At 45.9% G+C, this 22652-nt stretch overlaps 2 protein-coding genes across 2 annotated transcripts in view; both read left to right on the forward strand.

The window, feature by feature from the left end:
- LOC307214770 (uncharacterized protein) overlaps window positions 1-21201 on the forward strand; it is a 36452-nt gene extending 15251 nt beyond the window's left edge. The window contains exons 6-7 of the mRNA XM_079973756.1: window positions 5145-6773; window positions 21045-21201. Coding sequence (XP_079829882.1) covers window positions 5145-6454 — 1310 coding nt within the window. The 3' untranslated portion in view covers window positions 6455-6773; window positions 21045-21201. The remainder of the gene's footprint in view (window positions 1-5144; window positions 6774-21044) is intronic.
- The window catches only part of LOC307214639 (uncharacterized protein), a 268943-nt gene that overhangs the window by 16519 nt on the left and 229772 nt on the right, over window positions 1-22652 (forward strand). Inside the window, exons 2-4 of the mRNA XM_079973374.1 lie at window positions 16814-17306; window positions 17498-17579; window positions 18200-18282. Of these exons, the coding sequence (XP_079829500.1) occupies window positions 16905-17306; window positions 17498-17579; window positions 18200-18282 (567 nt within the window). The 5' untranslated portion in view covers window positions 16814-16904. The remainder of the gene's footprint in view (window positions 1-16813; window positions 17307-17497; window positions 17580-18199; window positions 18283-22652) is intronic.

The following is a 22652-nucleotide window of genomic DNA, read 5'->3' on the forward strand; positions in this document are numbered from 1 at the left end:
AAAGCCTCCGCAGGGCAGCGGGGTGACTTCACCCCGCTTCTCTGCGGAGGCATCAAAGGCTGCACTCCGGGGGCTTCAGGCAGCTATCCGCAAGCCTTCCGAGTGCGGCAGGAGATATAATGAGATATCTTGGATTTGTCATGCATAATGAGATATCTTGGATTCTTATCTCATTATACATGACAAAGCCATTTTTCACCTTCTCACCCCTTGCTTTTTCCTGTAAGACCTATTGCAGTCGTTAAGAGTCGTCAACAGGCTCATCACAGCTATCTGCCAATCACCCAATCCCACCACCCTTCTGAGTAATACCCCTCCCCACCTTCTCACTATATAGAAGGGTCTGGTGACTTCTGTTTCAGTGTATCTGAAGAAGTGTGCATGCACACGAAAGCTCATACCTAGAACTAACTTAGTTGGTCTTTAAGGTGCTACTGGAAGGAATTTTTTTTATTTTGTTTTGACTGGGAAAAGTTATGGACCACAGGTATGAAATTTACGGCATGTAATGCCTTAAGAGAGAATTTAATGAAAATGATCTACAGGTGGTACATGACACCAGTCAAGCTTGCAAAAATTTACCATTTGCCCGAAAATAAATGTTGGAAATGTAAAGAGATGGAAGGTACATTCTTTCACTTTGGTGGACATGCCCAAGGATTAAGACTTTCTGGGAGATGATCTATAATGAAATGAAAAAGGTATTTAAATATACCTTCCTGAAGAAACCAGAGGCCTTTCTCCTGGGCATGGTCGGCCAATTGGTGCCAAAGAAGGATAGAACTTTCTTTATGGATGCTACAACAGCAGCAAGAATACTTATTGCAAAGTACTGGAAGACACAAGATCTACCCACCCGGGAAGAATGGCAGATGAAGGTGATGGACTACATGGAATTGGTGGAAATGACTGGCAGAATGCGAGACCAGGGAGAAGAGTCGGTGGAAGAAGATTGGAAGAAATTTAAAGTTTACCTACAGAAACATTGTAAAATTAAGGAATGTTAGAAGGATGCTGGAATGAAGTTATGGGGCTTTAGCAGAAATGTTATAGAATCATAGAATAGAATCATAGAATCATAGAGTTGGAAGAGACCACAAGGGCCATCGAGTCCAACCCCCTGCCAAGCAGGAAACACCATCAGAGCACTCCTGACATATGGTTGTCAAGCCTCTGCTTAAAGACCTCCAAAGAAGGAGACTCCACCACACTCCTTGGCAGCAAATTCCACTGTCGAACAGCTCTTACTGTCAGGAAGTTCTTCCTAATGTTTAGGTGGAATCTTTTTTCTTGTAGTTTGGAACCATTGCTCCGTGTCCGCTTCTCTGGAGCAGCAGAAAACAACCTTTCTCCCTCCTCTATGTGACATCCTTTTATATATTTGAACATGGCTATCATATCACCCCTTAACCTCCTCTTCTCCAGGCTAAACATGCCCAGCTCCCTTAGCTGTTCCTCATAAGGCATCGTTTCCAGGCCTTTAACCATTTTGGTTGCCCTCTTCTGGACGCGTTCCAGTTTGTCAGTGTCCTTCTTGAACTGTGGTGCCCAGAACTGGACACAGTACTCCAGGTGAGGTCTGACCAGAGCAGAATACAGTGGCACTATTACTTCCCTGGATCTAGATGCTATACTCCTATTGATGCAGCCCAGAATTGCATTGGCTTTTTTAGCTGCCGTGTCACACTGTTGGCTCATGTCAGGTTTGTGGTCAACCAAGACTCCTAGATCCTTTTCACATGTACTGCTCTCAAGCCAGGTGTCACCCATTTTGTATTTGTGCCTCTCATTTTTTTTGCCCAAGTGCAATACTTTATATTTCTCCCTATTAAAATTCATCTTGTTTGTTTTGGCCCAGTTCTCTAATCTGTCAAGGTTGTTTTGAAGTGTGATCCTGTCCTCTGGGGTGTTAGCCACCCCTCCCAGTTTGGTGTCATCTGCAAATTTGATCAGGATGCCCTTGAGTCCATCATCCAAGTTGTTGATAAAGATGTTGAATAAGACCGGGCCCAAGACAGAACCCTGTGGCACCCCACTAGTCACTCTTCTCCAGGATGAAGAGGAACCATTGATGAGCACCCTTTGGGTTCGGTCAGTCAGCCAGTTACAAATCCACTGAGTGGTAGCATAGTCAAGTCCGCATTTTACCAGCTTCTTTACAAGAATATCATGGGGCACCTTGTCAAATGCCTTGCTGAAATCAAGGTAGGCTACATCCACTGCGTTCCCTTCATCTACCAGGCTTGTAATTCTGTCAAAAAACAAGATCAGGTTAGTCTGACATGACTTATTTTTCAGAAATCCATGCTGACTATTGGTGATCACAGTATTCCTTTCTAGGTGCTCACAGACTGTTTGCTTAATGATCTGCTCCAGAATCTTCCCTGGTATTGATGTCAGACTGACTGGGCGGTAATTATTTGGGTCCTCTCTTTCCCCCTTTTTGAAAATAGGGACAACATTTGCCCTCCTCCAGTCTGCCGGGACTTCGCCTGTTCTCCAGGAATTCTCAAAGATGACTGCCAGTGGTTCTGAGATCACATCTGCCAGTTCTTTTAATACTCTTGGATGCAGTTCATCTGGCCCTGGAGACTTGAATACATCTAAACTAGCCAAGTATTCTTGTACTATCTCCTTAGTTATTCTGGGCTGTGTTTCCTCTGCTGAATCATTTGCTCCAAATTCTTCAGGTCGGGCATTGTTTTCTTTATTGGAGAAGACTGAGGCAAAGAAGGCATTGAGGAGTTCAGCCCTTTCTGTGTCCCCTGTTTGCATTTCACCATCTTCTCCTCTGAGTGACCCCACTGTTTCTTTGTTCTTCCTTTTGCTACGAACATACCCATAAAAGCCTTTTTTGTTGCTTTTAACCTCTCTAGCAAGCCTGAGTTCATTCTGTGCTTTAGCTTTTCTGACTTTATGTCTACACGTGCTGGCTATTTGTTTGAATTCCTCTTTGGCGGTTTCCCCCCTTTTCCTTTTTTTGTACACATCCTTTTTAAATCTTAACTCAGTTAAAAGTTCTTTAGATAGCCACCCTGGCTTCTTTAGGCACCTTCCATGTTTCCGTCTCATTGGTATTGCCTGAAGTTGTGCTTTTACTATCTCCCTCTTAACAAACTCCCAGCCATCATGAACTCCCTTTCCTTTTAGTATTACTGTCCATGGGATCTCACCCAGCACTTCCCTAAGTTTTATGAAGTCGGCTTTCTTAAAGTCAAGAAATTGAGTCCTAGTATGCTTGGCTGCTCCTTTCCGCTGTATAGTAAACTTCAGAAGAGCATGATAACTCGCGCTTAATGATCCTTCCACTTCTACCCCACTAACCAGGTCATCAACATTGGTTAGGACCAGATCTAAAATGGCTGTTCCTCTTGTTGCTTCTCCCACTTTCTGGACAATGAAGTTGTCTGCAAGGCCAGTGAGGAATCTGTTTGACCTTATACTCTTGGCTGAGTTTGACATCCAACAAATATCTGGGTAATTGAAGTCCCCCATTACTACTATCTCCCTTCCTTTTGCATGCTTGGCCATCTGTTCCAGGAAGACATCATCTATGTCCTCCGTTTGGCTTGGGGATCTATAGTAAACTCCCACAATGAGGTCACTGTTATTCTTCTCTCCCTTAATTTTAACCCAAATGCTCTCACTTTGGCTTTGAGGTTCTAAATCTTGGATCTCTTCACAGGTATACACATCCCTGACATATAACGCCACTCCTCCTCCTTTCTTGTCTGGTCTGTTTCTCTGAAATAGATTGTATCCCTCCATTATTACATTCCAGTCGTGGGACTTATCCCACCAGGTTTCAGTGATGCCTATTATGTCATATTTAGTTTGCTGTACCAAGAGCTCAAGCTCATCTTGTTTATTACCCATGCTTTGCGCATTAGTGTACAGACATTGAAGTCCATTAATCATTCCCCCGTGTCTCTTATTTAAGGATTTTTTCCTCCCACCACTAGGTCTGCGTGCTGTTTGCTCCATTTGGTCTATGACATTTGGATGATCATCTTCATCAATTGATAGACTCCTACCTTCAGGAGCACTGTCTCCCTCCCCCACATTAGTCAGTTTAAAGCCCTCCTGATGAGGTTTCTGAGATTTTTGGCAAAAACATTCCTCCCAACCGTTGTGAGGTGCAGCCCATCGCTTGCCAGAAGTCCATCTTCAAGAAACTGCAGTCCGTGATCTAAGAATCCAAACCGTTCCTGTTTACAGGACTATATGTTATAAAGGACTAAGTAAAAATGGATTGTTAATTGGTGAAAGAAGAGAATGTAAAATTATAGTATAGAGAATGTAAAACTATAGTAAATTAAGATATTAGGATATATTAGGATAAAAACAAAGATGGAAAGGATTTGCTGAAATATCTAACTGAACTAGAATACAAAAAAGGGAGGTGTGAGGAGGTCAAGGAAACAAGCAAATGAAAGATAAGTTATGGGAAGGTTTGATTTGTTTTTTTAATTGTTTGTAATTTTTTTCCTTTTTACTTATTATGATGTATTTAATAAATATTTTTTTAAAAAAATACAGTACTTTTTAAAACAAAATTGGATAAAATTGGAAAAAGAAAAAGAATCCTCCATATTTCTTCTAATTTCTTCATAACTGTAGCCTTTCTCACTTAATAGTACTATTTTACATCACTTTCTGGGTGTCCAGTCAACTTCTTGTGCCATTTCTTTAATTTTATTATGTTTTACAAACCACTAAACGAAAAGACAACAAATAACCAACCAACATGATAGCCATCACACAACACACTGTCAAAAGTCAACCTAAGCAAGTTGTGCTTCCTTTTTCTGGTTATTCAGTTTTGACTTTTGATAGAATACAGATACAGATTACAATCTTCATTAAACTATCTTTCCATTGATACATAATTCTAAGGTATTACTCAAAACAAAGTGGCGTTACGAGCCATCAAATATCTGAAATACACTTTCCCCCCAAAAGGCTTCCACAATTTTGGCCACTATTGTATATCAAACAAATTGACATTCATCAATCCATCAGAATATATTAATAAAAATGTTGGTTAATGACAACCAACAAAGGCAACGAACAAACACCCCACTCCCTTCAGTTCTTCTTGATTTGTTCCTGAGGCTCTAATCCCTTTTTTGTCTCCATTGCAGATTTTGATGAATTGGAAAACAAGAACAAGGAAGAACATGACAAAAACCCCGGAGAGGAGAAGCCATGCAAAAATTTGGAATGTGGAGAGAGCAGCAGTCAGAGCTCCCATTCCACTTCCCAACAAAGAATTCTCATTGGAAAGAAACCCTATCAGTGCATGGAATTTGGAAAGAGCTTCAGGAAAAGCTTCAATCTCACTTCCCATCAGAAAATTCATAAAGGGGAGAAACCCTATCAGTGCTTTGAATTTGAAAAGAGCTTCAGTCTGGGCTCCCATCTCATTTCCCATCAGAGAATTCATACTGGGGAGAAACCCTATCAGTGCGTGGAATGTGGAAAGAGCTTCAGGAAGAGCTCAGATCTCATTTCCCATCAACTAATTCATACAGGGGAGAAACCCTATCAGTGCCTGGAATGTGGAAAGAGCTTCAATACGAGCTCCTATCTCAGTTCCCATAGAAGGATTCATACAGGAGAGAAACCCTATCAGTGCATGGAATGTGGAAAGAGCTTCATTCAGAGCTCCTCTCTCACTTCCCATCATAAAATTCATACAAGAGAGAAACCCTATCAGTGCGTGGAATGTGGAAAGAGTTTCAGTCAGAGCTCCTCTCTCACTTTCCATCAGAAAATTCATACAAGAGAGAAACCCTATCAGTGCGTGGAATGTGGAAAGAGCTTCAGCAAGAGCTCCAGTCTCACTATGCATCAGAGAATTCATACAGGGGAGAAACCCTATCAGTGTGTGGAATGTGGAAAGAGCTTCGGTTACAGCCACCATCTCACTTCCCATCAGAGAATTCATACTGGGGAGAAACCCTATCAGTGCGTTGAATGTGGAAAGAGCTTCACTCAGAGCTCCTCTCTCACTTTCCATCAGAAAATTCATACAAGAGAGAGACCCTATCAGTGCGTGGAATGTGGAAAGAGCTTCAGTAAGAGCTCCAATCTCACTATGCATCAGAGAATTCATACAGGGGAGAAACCCTATCAGTGTGTGAAATGTGGAAAGAGCTTCAGTATAAGCTCCAATCTCACTAAGCATCAGAGAATTCATACAGGGGAGAAACCCTATCAGTGCATGGAATGTGGAAAGAGCTTCACTCAGAGCTCCTCTCTCACTTTCCATCAGAAAATTCATACAAGAGAGAAACCCTATCAGTGTGTGGAATGTGGAAAGAGCTTCAGTACAAGCTCCTCTCTCAATTCCCATCAAAGAATTCATAGAGGGGACTTTTTCCAATCTTCTTCCACCGTCTCTTCTCCCTGGTCTCGGATACTGCCAGTCATTTCCGTCAGTTCCATATAGTCCATCAACCTGGTGATCTTCTGTCCGAGGCTCTTAACTCTTTTCCAAGTCCCTTCTGCAGGTCTTCTTCATATTTATACATACACTTTACTTTGTCTTCTGCTGATCTTGTTCTTAATTTCCTTCCTTTGATACTGAAGAGTAGATCTCGGGGAAGCTCCGACCTAGCAATGTTTTTATTCCTTCTCAACAGGTCAGCCAAATCTCCGTAGTTGAAACTAAAATCCAAAAGATATTTCAGGACGTGTTTCAAAATCCCTCCAAATCTGAAAGTCCCCACAGCTCCAATCTCCTCCTGACCCAGGTCCAGGTCCCAAAGGTCAGTAAATCCCTGCATGAGGTGATCTATCCAACTTTCCTTCTCCAGTCCAAGCAGGGCTCCAATCCTCAAAAACTGACTTTCTCTGAATTCAATCATAGAAGGCAACAACTTATAGTCATCAAATTGCCTCTGTAAGGCTGGGGCTCTCTCCCTCTTCACTTGTATTACTTTAGGTTCAACAACAACTTTTTCCCTCACCTTCTCCCCAGTTTGCCATTTCAAAGTAGATTCCTGTATCAATTCCTGAATAGTTTCTGTATAGATGTTCACTTTTTGTCCCAAATTAGTCACTTTTTGTCCCAAGTTATCAATTTTGATGGTCATCAGATCCGTCTTCTTGTGGAGCTGTTCCAATGAATCACTTATCTTACATTGCATCACTAAGGCTTCTTCTGTCGACATTCTTAGCCGATCCAAGGTCAATCCCTGGTTCTCACGGATTTTTATCTTACAGCTGGAGATTCCACCAGCTCAACTCTTGTAACAGTTTCAAAGGCTCCCTCTAGAGGGAAACAATTTCTATTTGTATCAATCCTTTTAAGCACAGTTCAAGCAATAAAATTAGTTTCAATTTTCAGTTAGTTTTACTCCTTTTTAAGTGCAGAAGGAGACAATGGAAACAATATATTTCTCTTATTTAACTAGCTGTCAACAAACGTTTTATTTGCAGTCAATGAACTTTCCCAAAACGTCAGTCTTGCTAGCAGCCCGTTTCCAGGTTCAGAGGGGTGGTAATTGAACTTTCTTCACTCCTGCAGGCTTATGCGATCCAAAATTTCCCCCCTCTTCTCCTGCTTCCAAGGGGGGTTTAATGATTTTAGCCAATGGAAGTTTAATCCTTTACAGAGGACTTTCCAGGACTTTAGCTTGCAAGCTCTTTGCTTCAATCAAAAGGGGAAGGCGGACTTCCTGTTTGAAACCTCCCTGCTTCGGTGCCAAATTAAGATGTTTGAAAATCCAATTTTCCGTTCTACTCATGGGTAGTTGTTTAGAATCAAATTGTCCACAGGAAAAAGTCAGCGCTCTCCAGCAACAGCAGTGCGGCTTCACTCCGTGAAAGAAGCAGTCAATTCGAAGCACCGTGCCGCTCACGGTGGAAGAAGATTGGAAAAAGTTTAAAGTCTATTTATAGAAATATTGTAAAATTAATGAGTGTCAGAAAAATGTTGGAATGAAATTATATGGCTTTAGTAGAAATGTTATAAGGAGTTAAGTATAAATAAGTATTATAGTATTAATGGAAAATAAGGTTAAAATAAGTTAAGATAATTATATGACAGAAAATAGAGAAATATGGAAAGGAATTGCTGAAACAATTAATAGAAGTGGAATACAAAAAGGGAGGTGAGAGGAGGTCGATGAAACAAGGGATGAAAGATAAGGCATTGAAATGGTATGATGTATGTTTTTAAATTGTTTTTGCTCTGTTTTGTTTAGTCTAATGTGTTAATGTTGCGTTGTGTATTGTTTATATATTGTATTGTATTGTATTTTCTTTTGCTTCTTTTTTCTTCCTTTTCTTTCTCTTCTTTTTTGTAAGGTTTAAAAGTAATAATTTTTTTTAAAAAAAAGAATTCATAGAGGGGAGAAACCCTATCAGTGCGTGGAATGTGGAAAGAGCTTCAGTCAGAGCTCCCATCTCACTAAGCATCAGAGAATTCATACAAACGTTGGAAAAACCATTATATAGCTTTAGGAGCCAGGCAATGCGCACCTTTGGCTGATTGACATCTAATGCCCTTTTAAAATGTGGTAGGGAGGGGGGTTACAGATGTGTATTTTGTGTTTTTATATTGTCTTTTTATGTTGTAACTGTCCTGAGACATGTGGGAACAGGAGTCGACTTTTAGAGGCCGATGGGTCTTTGCCCCCCTCCCCCCCATAATATACAGTCGTACCTCATGTTACGTCATCCTGCGGTGACCTGGAAGTGCCAGAAAGAGTTACTTCCAGGTTTTGCCGCTCACACATGTGCAGACACGTAAAATGACATCACGCGAATGCGCAGAAGCGGCAAATCGCGACCTTCATGTGCGCAGACACACAGATGTGGATTGTGTTCCTTTCAGGTTGTGAACAGGGTTCCGGAACTGATCCCGTTTGCAACCAGTTGGGAAACCCAACTGGTTGCAGAGAACTTGGCAGGGCAGCAGCTGAAGAAGGAGCAAAAGAGTTTTCTTGTGTGTGTGTTTCTTTGTGGCTGATTAGCTGCTCTCCCTGTGCAAAGGTCAGAGGGGGCAGGGCTTCTGTTGAGTCAGGTGATTAGCTGTGGGAGGAGCTTATCAGAGCTTGCAGGGCAGCGCAGTTTCATCCATCTTTTAGATTTAGGGGAGCTAGTCTCAGACATTTGTTGGGGGAGACCTAGGTTTTTTGGGATGGAGAGTGAAGGAACAGCTGCAGTCGCCTGCGGTTCCTGCACAATGTTTACCCAGCTCTACCTCTTGTTTAAATCAGAACCAGTAAAGGTGGTGAAAGTCCTGTGTGAGTGTCTGGAGGCAGTTGGAGGATGGATGGCGGCTAACAGATTGAGGTTGAATCCTGACAAGACAGAAGTACTGTTTTGGGGGGACTGTAGGTGGGTGGGTGTGGGGGACTCCCTGGTTCTGAATAGGGTAACTGCCCCTAAAAGACCAGGTGCACAACCTGGGAGTCATTTTGGACTCACAGCTGTCCATGGAGGTGCAGGTCAATTCTGTGTCCAAGGCAGCTGTCTACCAGCTCCATCTGGTACACAGTCAGACCCTACCTATCCCCAGACGGTCTCGCCAGAGTGGTGCATGCTCTGGTTATCTCCCGCTTGGACTACTGCAATGCGCTCTACATGGGGCTACCTTTGAAGGTGACCTGGAAACTATAGCTAAGCCAGAATGCAGCAGCTAGACTGGTGACTCGGAACGGCTGCCAAGACCATACAACACCGGTCTTTAAAGACCTAAATTGGCTCCCAGTATGTTTCTGGGCACAATTCAAAGTGTTGGTGCTGAGCTTTAAAGCCCTAAATGACCTCGGCCCAGTAGACCTGAAGGAACGTCTCCATTGTTCTGCCCGAACACTGAGGTCCATCGCCTTGGGCCTTCTGGCGGTTCCCTCACTGTGAGAGCAGAAGCTACAGGGAACCAAGCAGAGGGCCTTCTTGGTGGCGGGGCCCCTCCCTGTGGACTGCCCTCCCATCAGATGTCAAGGAAATAAACAACTATCTGACTTTTAGAAGACATCTGAATGCAGCCCTGTTTAGGGAAGCTTTTAATATTTGATGGACTATTGTATTTTAATATTTTGTTGGAAGCCGCCCAGAGTGGCTGGGGAAACCCAGTTAGATAGGCGGGGTATAAATAAAAAATAAATTATTATTATTACTATTAACACCAAACCGGGAGTGGAGGCTAATGTTGCAGAAGGCAGAATCAGACCACTTTATTCTGCCTTGGTCAGGCTCCACCTAGAATACTATGTTCGATTCTTGGCACCACCATTTAAGTATCTTAAATTTTGTTTGCCAGGAGAAATGAAGAAGGTGGGGGAACACAATCCATATTCCTTTTATAACATGTGGCCACAGTTTATTGAATACATAAATTGTGACGACTGTTGCAAGAATCTACCCAGCACTCATAGGAAAAGGTGGTGTGATCTTTTTTAGAATAATCAAATGAAACTTTAACACATGGCAGAATGAAAGTCTACAATTCCATCAGGACAAGTTATTTCTTATTTACTGTTGTAACCATTGCTTTCTTTAAAATGATCTTTTGTACCATGGAAATAAATAAAAGCAATATTTTTTTTCTTTTAAAAAGGAGGTAGAGAAATCATGTGTACTATTCCAATAATCTGCTTATATGTGTTTTCTGTTATTTGGAGACTGTAATTTCACATTATGTGTTTCTGTGTGTTCAGCACACATGATTGCAGGTGAGACTGAATAAAAGACTTCCTAGGAAATTCCCTTTGACTGCTTCTGTATTGTTTCAAATGTGACTTCACTTACAGATAAGAACAAATATTTATTGTTGACAAATCACACCACAGTCAGCTCATTAATCTCAACCCCAACAAACCCTGCGCTTAGCATGAGCAGCTGCTTTCTTTTCATTTCTTAGGTAGAAATAACTGTTAATGGGAAGGAAGAAGGGAGATAGACCCTTTCCCTCAACCTTTGGGGATCTGGGGGGCTTCCTTTCACCCCTTAGTCCTGCTCCTGCAAGCTTGGCAGATGTGGAGTATTTGTTCACACTCTGCCATGACTTAAAAATGAATCTTCCAAAAAAATAAAAATAAAAATGGTATTGCAGTGCTAAAAAGGCTCAATAAAGCATTTCCTGTAGTAGCTGGCATCTTAGAGAGCCCAATGCCACTCTGCCAACTGTCTCACTCCCAGATAACTAATCTGGAAAGTTGTCCTGTCATCTCTGCAAGGACTTCAGTGTTCCTTGAATTAGCAATTAAGTATTTCTGGAAGAGGAAATGATACACTTTGTATACAGTCTCTACTTACAACCGCCTCAGGTTACAAACACTTCAGGTTACAAACTCCACTTACCTGGAAGACTTACTTCGAGTTGAGAACTTTGCCCCAGGACGAGAAAGGAAATCATGTGCCAGCGGCGCAGCAGCAGCAAGAGGCCCCATTAGCGAAAGCACGCCTCTAGTTAAGAACAGTTTCAGGTTAAGAACGAACCTCAGGAATGAATTAAGTTCGTAACTAGAGGTGCCACTGTATTAGCATAAAAGCATGCATCAGAAAGTATTACTCATTTATGATGAGAATAGGATTTATTTATTTTGAACTTCGCTGGATTCATCCTTGACAGAGCTGCCCAAGGTCCCAGCTCACAGAGGACCAACGCCAGGTCGTGGTTATATACAAAAGTCTTTATTGAAGTTCAGTTTCCATTCCAAAGCCGTAGCGCGCAGCTCTACGTCTTAAACCCTAGACCGCCGAAGCTCCGTCTGAGTCTCCTCCCCCTAGACACCAGTTTAAGACTCTAGCCTTACTCCACCTCTTCCGTTGTTCTTTCCTCCTCTGGGTCCGTCTGCCCACCGGGGTGTTGCCCTTTCTGGACTCTTCTGATGCTGAAGAGTCCCCGGATTCTTCCCCCTGCCTCCGGCGTGCTTTAGGACCTGGCTCCCAATCCGAGCTCCCTGCTGTCCCGCGCGCCTGTACATTTGAACTTGGCCACCTTCCTCCTGACCGTTACACTGCTCCTGTCACTGCTTCCCCCTTCGGGGGGGCTAGCTGGATCTGACTTCCCCTCCATTCCCTCACTCAGCGATAGGGGCGTGGTCAGCCCTGACTCATCTTCTCTCCCCACTGGAGGGGAAGCCTGCCCTGACACATGGGACTCTTCCCCCCCGCTACGCTCTGGTGGGGAAACTGGTCCCGATCTCCAGCTGCTGCTTTGGGAGTCGCTGCTGGCCCCTAGCTTCTGGTGCGTCCCTCCCGGGACCCCCCTTGCCCTGGCCATTGGAGCCCCCTTCTGTGAATCTTCCGATTCGCTGGAGAGGCTCATGGAATCTCTCGGGCCACTGTCATCTTCCCCTACGCTGCCCTCAGATTCTTCCCCTTCGCTCTCCATCTCCCCTCTTCCCTGTGCTTCTGCTCCTGAGCCCCTGACAATGTGCCAGCGGCGCAGCAGCAGCAAGAGGCCCCATTAGCGAAAGCACGTCTCTAGTTAAGAACAGTTTCAGGTTAAGAACAAACCTCAGGAATGAATTAAGTTCGTAACTAGAGGTGCCACTGTATTAGCATAAAAGCATGCATCAGAAAGTATTACTCATTTATGATGAGAATAGGATTTATTTATTATGAACTTCGCTGGGTTCCTCCTTGGCAGCCAGTGTGATTCTTTCAGCAGGGCTCGAACTCAGGACCCGCTGCCTTGAGGGACATCTAAGAGCAGTTGGGCAGGGGAAAGGTCTCCCTTGGGAGGTGGGGGACTCTCCTTCCTTGGAGGTTTCTAAGAAGAGATCGGATGGGCATCTGCCACGGACGCTTTCACTGAGATTCCTGCACTGCTGGGGGTTGGACCAGATGACCCTGAGATCCCCTTCTATCCCTCCCACTCCTGAATTCTAGGATGAGGTTCCTTGCTTCCTGCTGATGTAAAAGGATCATGGGGGGGGTGCCCTGTCACAGTCCTGTAACCTCCTATTAATAAAATGTTTGCCAACAGACTGTCCGTACACCCTTTAAAGCCCACGTCTTCAGCTCCTGCATGGGCTGAGTGTCAGGAGCACCTTCTCTGACCCTTCGATCACAGGAACGCAGGAACAGGAGAGCACAGCATTCCTCTGGAACATGTCCTGGTGCAGCGGACTCACATTTGCTACTGTGAGCACCTCAAATGCAGCAGAGTAATGGAAGCGAAACAATGGAAGTTTTGTTGCATGTTGTTGTTGTTGTTGTTTAGTCGTTTAGTCGTGTCTGCCTCTTTGTGACCCCCTGGACCAGAGCATGCCAGGCACTTCTGTCTTCCACTGCCTCCCGCAGTTTGGTCAAACTCATGTTCGTAGCTTCGAGAACACTATCCCACCATCTCGTCCTTTGTCGTCCCCTTCTCCTTGTGCCCTCCATTTTTCCCAACATCAGGGTCTTTTCCAGGGAGTCTTCTCTTCTCATGAGGTGGCCAAAGTCTTGGAGGCTCAGCTTCAGGATCTGTCCTTCCAGGGAGCACTCAGGGCTGATTTCCTTCAGAATGGAGAGGTTTGATCTTCTTGCAGTCCATGGGACTCTCAAGAGCCTCCTCCAGCACCAGAATTCAAAAGCATCAATTCTTCGGCGACCAGCCTTCTTTATGGTCCAGCTCTCACTTCCATACATCGTTACTGGGAAAACCATAGCATTTATTATACGGGCCTTTGTTGGCAAGGTGATGTCTCTGCTTTTTAAGATGCTGTCTCTGCCTAATAATGATATGACCAGCCCTGCAGGAGACCAAGGATTCGGTGCTCCTTACGTGCTCCTTAGGTGCTCTACTTTTTAAGATGCTGTTGCATACCTTATTTTGTTCCATACCTCATTTTATTACTACTGGTTAAACAAAACAAAAGAACATAACAAACATGCACGTGAGAGTCAGGTCTCTAGGCAGATCAAAGAAAAACAGCACAGTGCTAGAGACGGAAGTCTGGAAGAGTGGTTTCCGCCCCTCTTTTCTCTGAGACAGAAAGTAAAACAAACATGATCTTTGCAATGGGAGGGATGAAAATACTGACAAAGACTAACGGGATCATGTACGACCTCAAAGCTGAAATAATGGTGTAAAATATGACACAAATGAAAGAAACGCCCTCTGAAATAAGGCAACCAAACAGTGAATGTAACCAAAGGAATAACTTGTGTGTATCAGGGCCAGGAGAGGGAGACCCAGGAAACTGATGCTTCACACGCCCTGGAAGCTCCAACACAGCACTCTCCGCCCCCCCACCCCGGCCTCCCTGAGAACAGCTCTCCCAGACCGGCTTCTTCCTCTGGCTTCAGCAGGGCTCTCTCTCCCCAGCCAAACCAGCAGTGTCTCGCCTGCTGCGCTCCAGCCTGGCCCCCCAAAAAGGGACCGAGGGAGATGCTCAGAGCCCAGCCAAGAGCCAGACCCCCCCCCCAAAGGGACCGAGGGAGATGCTCAGAGCCCAGCCAAGAGCCAAAGGACCCCCCCCCCAAAAGGGACCGAGGGAGATGCTCAGAGCCCAGCCAAGAGACAAAGCCCCCCCCCAAAGGGACCGAGGGAGATGCTCAGAGCCCAGCCAAGAGCCAAAGGACCCCCCCCCAAAGGGACCGAGGGAGATGCTCAGAGCCCAGCCAAGAGCCAAAGGACCCCCCCCAAAGGGACCGAGGGAGATGCTCAGAGCCCAGCCAAGAGCCAAAGGCCCCCCCAAAAGGGACCGAGGGAGATGCTCAGAGCCCAGCCAAGAGCCAAAGCCCCCCCCCAAAGAGACCGAGGGAGATGCTCAGAGCCCAGCCAAGAGCCAAAGGACCCCCCCAAAAGGGACCGAGGGAGATGCTCAGAGCCCAGCCAGGAGCCAAAGGCCCCCCCAAAAGGGACCGAGGGAGATGCTCAGAGCCCAGCCAAGAGCCAAAGGCCCCCCCCAAAGGGACCGAGGGAGATGCTCAGAGCCCAGCCAAGAGCCAAAGGCCCCCCCAAAAGGGACCGAGGGAGATGCTCAGAGCCCAGCCAAGAGCCAAAGCCCCCCCCCAAAGAGACCGAGGGAGATGCTCAGAGCCCAGCCAAGAGCCAAAGGACCCCCCCAAAGGGACCGAGGGAGATGCTCAGAGCCCAGCCAAGAGCCAAAGGCGCCCCAAAAAAGGGACTGAGGGAGATGCTCAGAGCCCAGCCAAGAGCCAAAGGCCCCCCCAAAAGGGACCGAGGGAGATGCTCAGAGCCCAGCCAAGAGCCAAAGGCCCCCCCAAAGGGACCGAGGGAGATGCTCAGAGCCCAGCCAGGAGCCAAAGCCCCCCCCCCCAAGGAACCGAGGGAGATGCTCAGAGCCCAGCCAAGAGCCAGACCCCCCCCCAAAGGGACCGAGGGAGATGCTCAGAGCCCAGCCAAGAGCCAAAGGCCCCCCCAAAGGGACCGAGGGAGATACTCAGAGCCCAGGCAAGAGACAAAGGCCCCCCCCCCAAAAGCATCCCTTACCATAGGCATAGCCAGGGGGGCAGCTACACCCCCTAAATGCATAAAAAAATAATAAAGGGAAGTGAGCTGCCTTCCTAGAGAGGCCAGGAAGCAAGGGGGGCAGGTCCTCCAGCTCCAAGCCCCCCCCCCAGTCCTTCCCTGCTTCGCTGTCTCTCCTGCAAGGGCTGCCTCGCTCTCCCCTCCTTGGATCTGGTGAGTCTCCTCTCTCTCTGGGATCTGGTGGGGGTCCCAGGGCTGCAGCAGGGGAGGGGGCCTGGGGGGCCGGATGTGCTCCTGCAGGGGGGGGGACCCCAAGTCAGGGAGGAGGAGAGGGTCCTGCCAGGGAGGGGCCAGCTCTGCCGCGCTCTCCTTCCTGCAGATCAGAGGATCCCAAACTCATTTCGCTCCCCCCCCCCTTTCAGAAAAACAATGATTCTCCCACGAAATCTCATTTCTTTAAACAAAGGAGTCCCTGGGACCTTAACTCTCTGTCTCTCAGGGTCACTGCACAACAGAGGAAAAATGTGCAAATGGTATTCCAAAGCTGGACGAGGAGGTGGACTAGCCCCCCCCCCCCAAGAAAACCCCCAGGGAGGGAGGAAGAAAAGGTGGGAGAGAAAGGAGAGGAGTAAAGAGAGGGATCCCAGCCCATAGTCTGGCTGCTGTCTCCCAGGGCAGCTCCCCACGGAGGCCACGGCAGCAATCCCCTCGCACCCAGAGCAGGGCATCCCAGGACCACATCCTCTCTGTCCCAAAGGGATTGTTGCTGGAAAACCAGCTGGAAATGGGCGCTACTACTCACTGAGCCTCCAGGGACCTTGGCATCAATGGCTGTGCGTATGTTAAGCTATCTAAGAGAGTAATCATAATAAATTGGCCGCCTAAATTTCAAGGGAAATGTCTTTGGCCCCGTCCACTTGGCTCTCTGGGGTTTTCCAAATACATTCCTGGCCCTCGGAGCAAAGAAAAGGGGACCCCACCCAGGAGTCTGTCTGGAGAGCAGCAGAGAGTCCAAGTGCAAGAAAAGGAGACAGAAGCAGGGGAGTGGGGTGGGGGGGGGAGCAACTCCTGAGGACCCCCGGCTGAGGACCTCCACTAGAGCCAAGCATCCATTTTTCACAAGATACAAATGACTCCCTTGTCAGTCAGTTCTGACTTCATGCATTGACTGGAAGGCAGGGGAAACCAGGCTGATTCATCTCGTAGAAATCTCTTCAGTTGCCTCCACATTTTGCATTGTTAGAAGGCTAGAGACTTATTTCGTCTCCTCTTCCTCCTCTTTCTTTTAAAAAAGATAGCTCATGGTCTGGGATGCGGTGCAGTCCAGCCCTGGTTCCCTCCAAGACTCATCCATGCTTGCTCAGGGAACCATCCCCCCCCCCCCCCATCCTACAGATTCTGTAACAGAACAATGTGTTTGCTTTGTAGGTTTTGGTACAGCTTCACATTAATACGGACAGAACCTGGCAGAAGACCAAAGTGTTCCTTCCGATCTCTCAGAGGCTTCCTGAGAGCACAGATGAATGTGCGAGACTCAGCTGGCCCTGGAGCAGGAAGAGGCCATGCCAACCAAATTGGGAGCAGTGGGGGATTCTGGGAAAACTCTGTGCAGAAGATCCTGGGTGAGGAGGACACCCTCCGCTCAGAGGGGCAGAGCCAACAGTTGAGGCAGTTCTGCTGCCAGGAGGCCAAAGGACCCCGAGAGGTTTGCAGCCGACTCTACCACCTTGACCATCAGTGGCTGAAGCCAGAAAGGCACACAAAAGCTGAGATGCTGGACCTGGTGATCTTGGAGCAGTTCCTGGCTGTCCTTCCACCGGAGATGGAGAGCTGGGTGAGGGACTGTGGAGCGGAGACCAGTTCACAGGCGGTGGCCCTGGCCGAAGGTTTCCTCCTGAGTCAGGCAGAGGAGAGAAAGCAGGTGAGAGAGACCTTTCTCTGGATACTCCCAAGGGGCTCCAAGCAGGACGGAGAACATCCCATAATGCTCTACTGATGGCCCATTCCAGAAAAAGCATCCATGGAATGAGATCTCGCACCCTTCAAGTCTTTGTTATTCTCTTTCTAGTATTTCTCCCCATTCTCTGTTTTGAATCCTTGTTTCTTTCTCAGGGAAAGGCTCTCTTTGCAGAAATGGACCTGGATTCCTGTGAGGCAGAGAGGCCTCCGTTGGACACCAGAGAGGGGCCACTGGGTAAGGAGGAATTTGGCTTTTCTCCATTTGGTCTCATTCTGTTGGTTTTCCAACTTGTCTGAGGGTTCTTTTCATCTTTTTTGGGGGGGAGACAGTTGGGAACAGGGGTCCAGAGGAGGGGAGATGTATTTTTGCACAATTAACATATGAAATTTGGGACGCAGGTGGCGCTGTGCGTTAAACCACAGAGCCTAGGATTTGCTAATCAGAAGGTTGGCGGTTCAAATCCCTGCGACGGGTTGAGCTCCTATTACTCAGTCCCTGCTCCTGCCAACCTAGCAGTTCGAAAACACATCAAAGTGCAAGTAGATAAATAGGTACCGCTCCAGCGGGAAGGTGAACGGCGTTTCCGTGCGATGCTCTGGTTCGCCAGAAGCAGCTTAGTCCTGCTCCCTCGGCCAATAAAGCAAGATGAGCATCGCAACCGCAGTCGGCCACGACTGGACCTAATGGTCAGGGGTCCCTTTACCTTTACCTAACATATGAAATGGGCACAAAGTTCCTAATGCACTCAGCAGGTAAGGCTTCTCAAAGGCCCATCTATAGTTAGAGATGCCCTGTTTCACCTGTGAGAGAAGCAGGCACTCCTGGCATCCTGATTACCTTTTTTTCTCTTGCAGGTGGCAGAAGGATGCTGGCAAGACCTCCTGATCCGCCTTTTCATGGGGGCAGAAGGGAAGCAGCGGCTGTGGAACCAGATCAGGTCAGGGGAAGCCGCCTTGTGGGGTCAGAGGCTGAGGGATGGAGCAATGTCATGGACTGGTTGGGCACAGAGGAATGGTGGGAGGAAGCAGCTGGGGAACCAGGAAGGGAAGACGACTCAGAGCCGAAGGAGTGGAGGTGGAGAAAGGATGAGCGGTCAGAGGGAGAAGAGGGAGAAGCCTAGGAAGAGGAGGTGTCAGAAGCTGAAGGAGTAACAGGGCTTAGTGAGCTGGGAGACTCTGTGGCAGAATGCAGTGCAGAATCAGAGGCAGAAGAGGAAGGAAGCGAGTGGGAGAGGAAGGTCGAGAGGCAGAGGTGAGTCAGGAGAAGGAGAAGCCACCGATGGAGCCATCCATCCACCCTCCCTGCTTGTCTTTCAGAGCCAGGAAACATCTGACAATGGAGGAGCAAAGGCAGGCTGCACATTGGCGCACTGTTCAATCACTTGCCAGAAACCCCAGAGAGGAGGGGACTTGGAAAGCTGTGGGGAGTCGGGGGCCTTGCCTCTCGGCAACTGATTTCATGGAGGAAGACCCTGACATGGAATTCTACTCAATATTGATCCAGAGCAGAACCCCAATATATAATTAGCAGAGTAAAATTTAAACATGTTATAGGATTCCAAAAAAATAGACCAGAGGCAATGGTATTTCATTCATCAGAGCTTTACTGCTACTGAAGACTAATGAGCATAATGGTCACAAATCCAATACATTCAGGATTGGCACTGCCCATAAGAAATCCAGTTGCAGCAGACTTAACATAAATTCTCAACATAACTTATAATAAGTCTAAACCTTAACACTAAGCATACTGTGTACAGAACATCAGAAAAAACCAAGACAGAAAGAGAAAGTGAAGCCCAGGCTCCTTCTGGCCTCTTATTATAGTCAGCATGACCTTACAGAAGAAATAACAGAACCAGTTTAAACCAACTGTACTCACTTTCTCCGAAGGAATAACCCAAACACCAGGAACTTTCTGCTTGTTTCTTCCAGAGCCCTCTTGAATTAATTAGAATAGGAAAGAGCTCTACATATCAGATCAATACTTTCTGTACTAAGAAATGCAAACCAACAACCTCCCCATTTATTTTGTGAAGGAAGTACTGGTATGCAAAACACTTATAGAAAAACATTTACACAAAACAGCTATCTTATAAACCTTAGCTTATCTTATCATCATCTCATCTTTTCTTACATCTTTTCTTCTTACATCTTTTCTTATATCTATAATATATAAACTCCACTCAAATATATAAACCAAGGCCTGAAAGCCACACTTTATAGCAGGCAGGTCCAATGTCCATTTTGGGGACCTAAAGCCCAACAATTTCAATCCGAAAAAAAGGTCAGCAACTTTGGTCAGCCCTCACACGTTTACTACATCAAATCTGGCCTTCTTTGAAAAAAGTTTGGGCACCCCTGCTTTATAGCAAACCTAAACGGCCTCGGTCCAGTATACCTGAAGGAGCGTCTCCACCCCCATTATTCCACCCAGACACTGGGGTCCAGCACCAAGGATCTTCTTGTGGTTCCCTCGCTGCGAGACGTCAAGTTGCAGGGAACCAGGCAGAGGGCCTTCTTCGTAGTGGCAGCCATGCAGTGGAACACCCTCTCACCAGTTGTCAATGAAATAAACAACTACCAGACTTTTAGAAGACATCTGAAGGCAGCCCTGTTTAGGGACGCTTTTAATGTTTGCCGCACTATTGTATTTTAATATTTTGTTGGAAGCCGCACAGAGTGGCTGGGGAAACCCAGCCAGATGGGCGGCGTATAAACAATAAATTATTATTATTATTATTATTATTATTATTATTATTATTATTACCTCTCTAACAAAATACTCAACAGAGTACCTCTTTACAAGAGCACTTAAACAAACTTTGCACTATATAATCTCACTTTTCATATACCTCCACACTAAAGAAACTTCCACCTAGACTAGTCCATTAATTGACAATACAAACTGGCAGACCCTCAGGGAATGAGCTGCTGTTCTCATGAGACCTGAAACTCAGCCAAGTCTGTGAATATCATGTTCTTGCTAAGAAAGAGTTAACTCCAGCTGTGAACTGTGGGATTTCCTGCCCATATAACTCTGTGACCCCAGCCTTCTGAATATTGCCAGTACGATACATCTTTAGTTGCAGTTTTCATGGAATCCTAGAGTTGAAAGGGACCCCAAAGGTCATCAAGTCCCACCCCCTGCATTGCAGGAGTCTCAGCTAGATCACCCAAGACAGATGGACATCCAGACTAGGCTTCTTGTATTTCTATATTCACCACTGAATGCTGAAATAAGCTTCTATGCTGTGGACAGACAATAACAAATAGTGGCCAGGAGTCACCTAACTAGCCCCATCCGTTACAAAATGGGGCCTGCCCCTCATTCCTCCCCCTCTCCATGCCCCCATGAACCCCTTGAATTTGGCTGTAGGGCATTGGGAGGGAACTCCCCAGAACAACTCACGAGGAGAGGGGAAAGTGGATTCTTCCATCTGGCAAACTGGAATGCTTGCGTAGGCAGAATGATTTGAAAACCACAAGGTGGAGTACCAACTATTTGCACAAAGACGAATACCCATAATTAATGAAATAATTCAATTAAAATGTCAAAATAGGCATCCAGAATTAAAATGTGCAGCAAAGGAATCCTATTGAAACAACACCGCAATTTACAGGAAGGAAATAACAGAGCATTGTGGAGTAGATCAAATTTCTGCTGTCTCAGAGGAGGACATTTCCCTTTTTCTTTTAGGGTCCAGTGTGCTTTGAAGATGTTGCTGTTCGTTTCACGGACGAGGAGTGGGTGTTGCTGGATCCTGACCAGAGAGCTCTGCATAAGGACGTCATGGAGGAGAATCGTGGGATCGTGGCCTCTCTTAGTAAGGCTCCCTGTGGGATCATCCTATCTGCCTGGAAATTCAAAAGATACCTCTATCTGACAAACCTCAAATATTTTCACAGAGCTCAGCAGCGCCCCCTACAACACCTGGGAACCTAACGCCCCCACAATAAACCTTGAACAGCAAATTACAGTTTTTTCTGTGAAAAATCTTCCTCCAGTTCTGCCTTTTTATACCACGATTCGGCTGGTCTGAACTGCCCAGACATCTTAAATGTCAGCTTCAGAGTTGTTCGGAAAGATAAGTAGCTTCTGTCTGGTTTTCTGTTTTTGTTTTTGCTGCTGTCAGTCTTGGGTTGACCAAAGAGACTACTGACAATGGAGATGGAGGGGATGCCATGACTGGGCCAAACAACATCTGCCCCAGAGAAGAGCCAGGTTGGTTGAACCTCAGGTAGTACTAGCAGTGATAATAATAGTAATAATAATAGTAATAGTAATAGTAATAATTTTTATTTATATCCTGCCTATCTTCCAACACACACACACACATATATATGAAACATTAATAATAGCAATCTGATCCGATATAAAAAGTACATTAACTTTAAAATGAACAACTTACACTAGTGGCCAAAATTGTAGAAACCTTTTGGGAAAAGTGTATTTCTGAGGTTTGATGGCTTATAACACCACTTTTTTGGGGAATAATACCATAACGTTATACATCAATGGAAAGATAATAAAATGAAGAATGTAATGCAATAACATTTATAAAGGATTATTTATTAGAACAGCAGTCATAAAGAAGAAAAGTGAAATACATAGAAAAAAGGGGATACAGTGGTGCCCCGCAAGACGAATGCCTCGCAAGACGGAAAACCCGCTAGACGAAAGGGTTTTCCGTTTTGGAGGCGCTTCGCAAAACGAATTTCCCTATGGGCTTGCTTCTCAAGACGAAAATGTCTTGCGAGTTCCTGTGGGTTTTTCCCCCTTCCCCCCCTTTTTCTAAGCAGCTAAGCCGCTTATCAGCTGATCCGCTAAGCTGATAAGCCGCTAAAAGCTGCTAAAAGCCGCTAAACCGTTAATAGCACTAATTTGCTAAGCTGTCAATGGGCTTGCTTCGCAAGACGAAAAAACCGCTATACGAAGAGATTCACGGAATGGATTAATTTCGTCTTGCGAGGCACCACTGTATACAAAAATTCTCACTATGTCAAATAATACTTAGTTTGGTAACCTTTAGCTTTAATTACAGCCTTACAACGCCTTCCCATGGAGTGAACCAAGTTTTTTAGTTCTGCAGCTGTAATAAAGTGAAACCAAGACTGAATTATGGCCTCTGTTAATTGGACTTTATTGCTGGGTTGCTTCTGACTAACAAGTTTCTTTAGGCAGCTCCATAAATTTCTGATTGGGTTGAAGTGTGGGCTATTCCCAGGCCATTCAAGCAGTGGAATATCTTTATCTTGAAAGCACCTTTTGCACACAGCAGCAACATGACATGGAGCTGAATCCTGT

This window comes from Podarcis cretensis (genome assembly GCF_951804945.1).
Source record: "Podarcis cretensis genome assembly, chromosome: 4".
In the NCBI taxonomy this organism is placed as follows: Eukaryota; Metazoa; Chordata; class Lepidosauria; order Squamata; family Lacertidae; genus Podarcis; species Podarcis cretensis.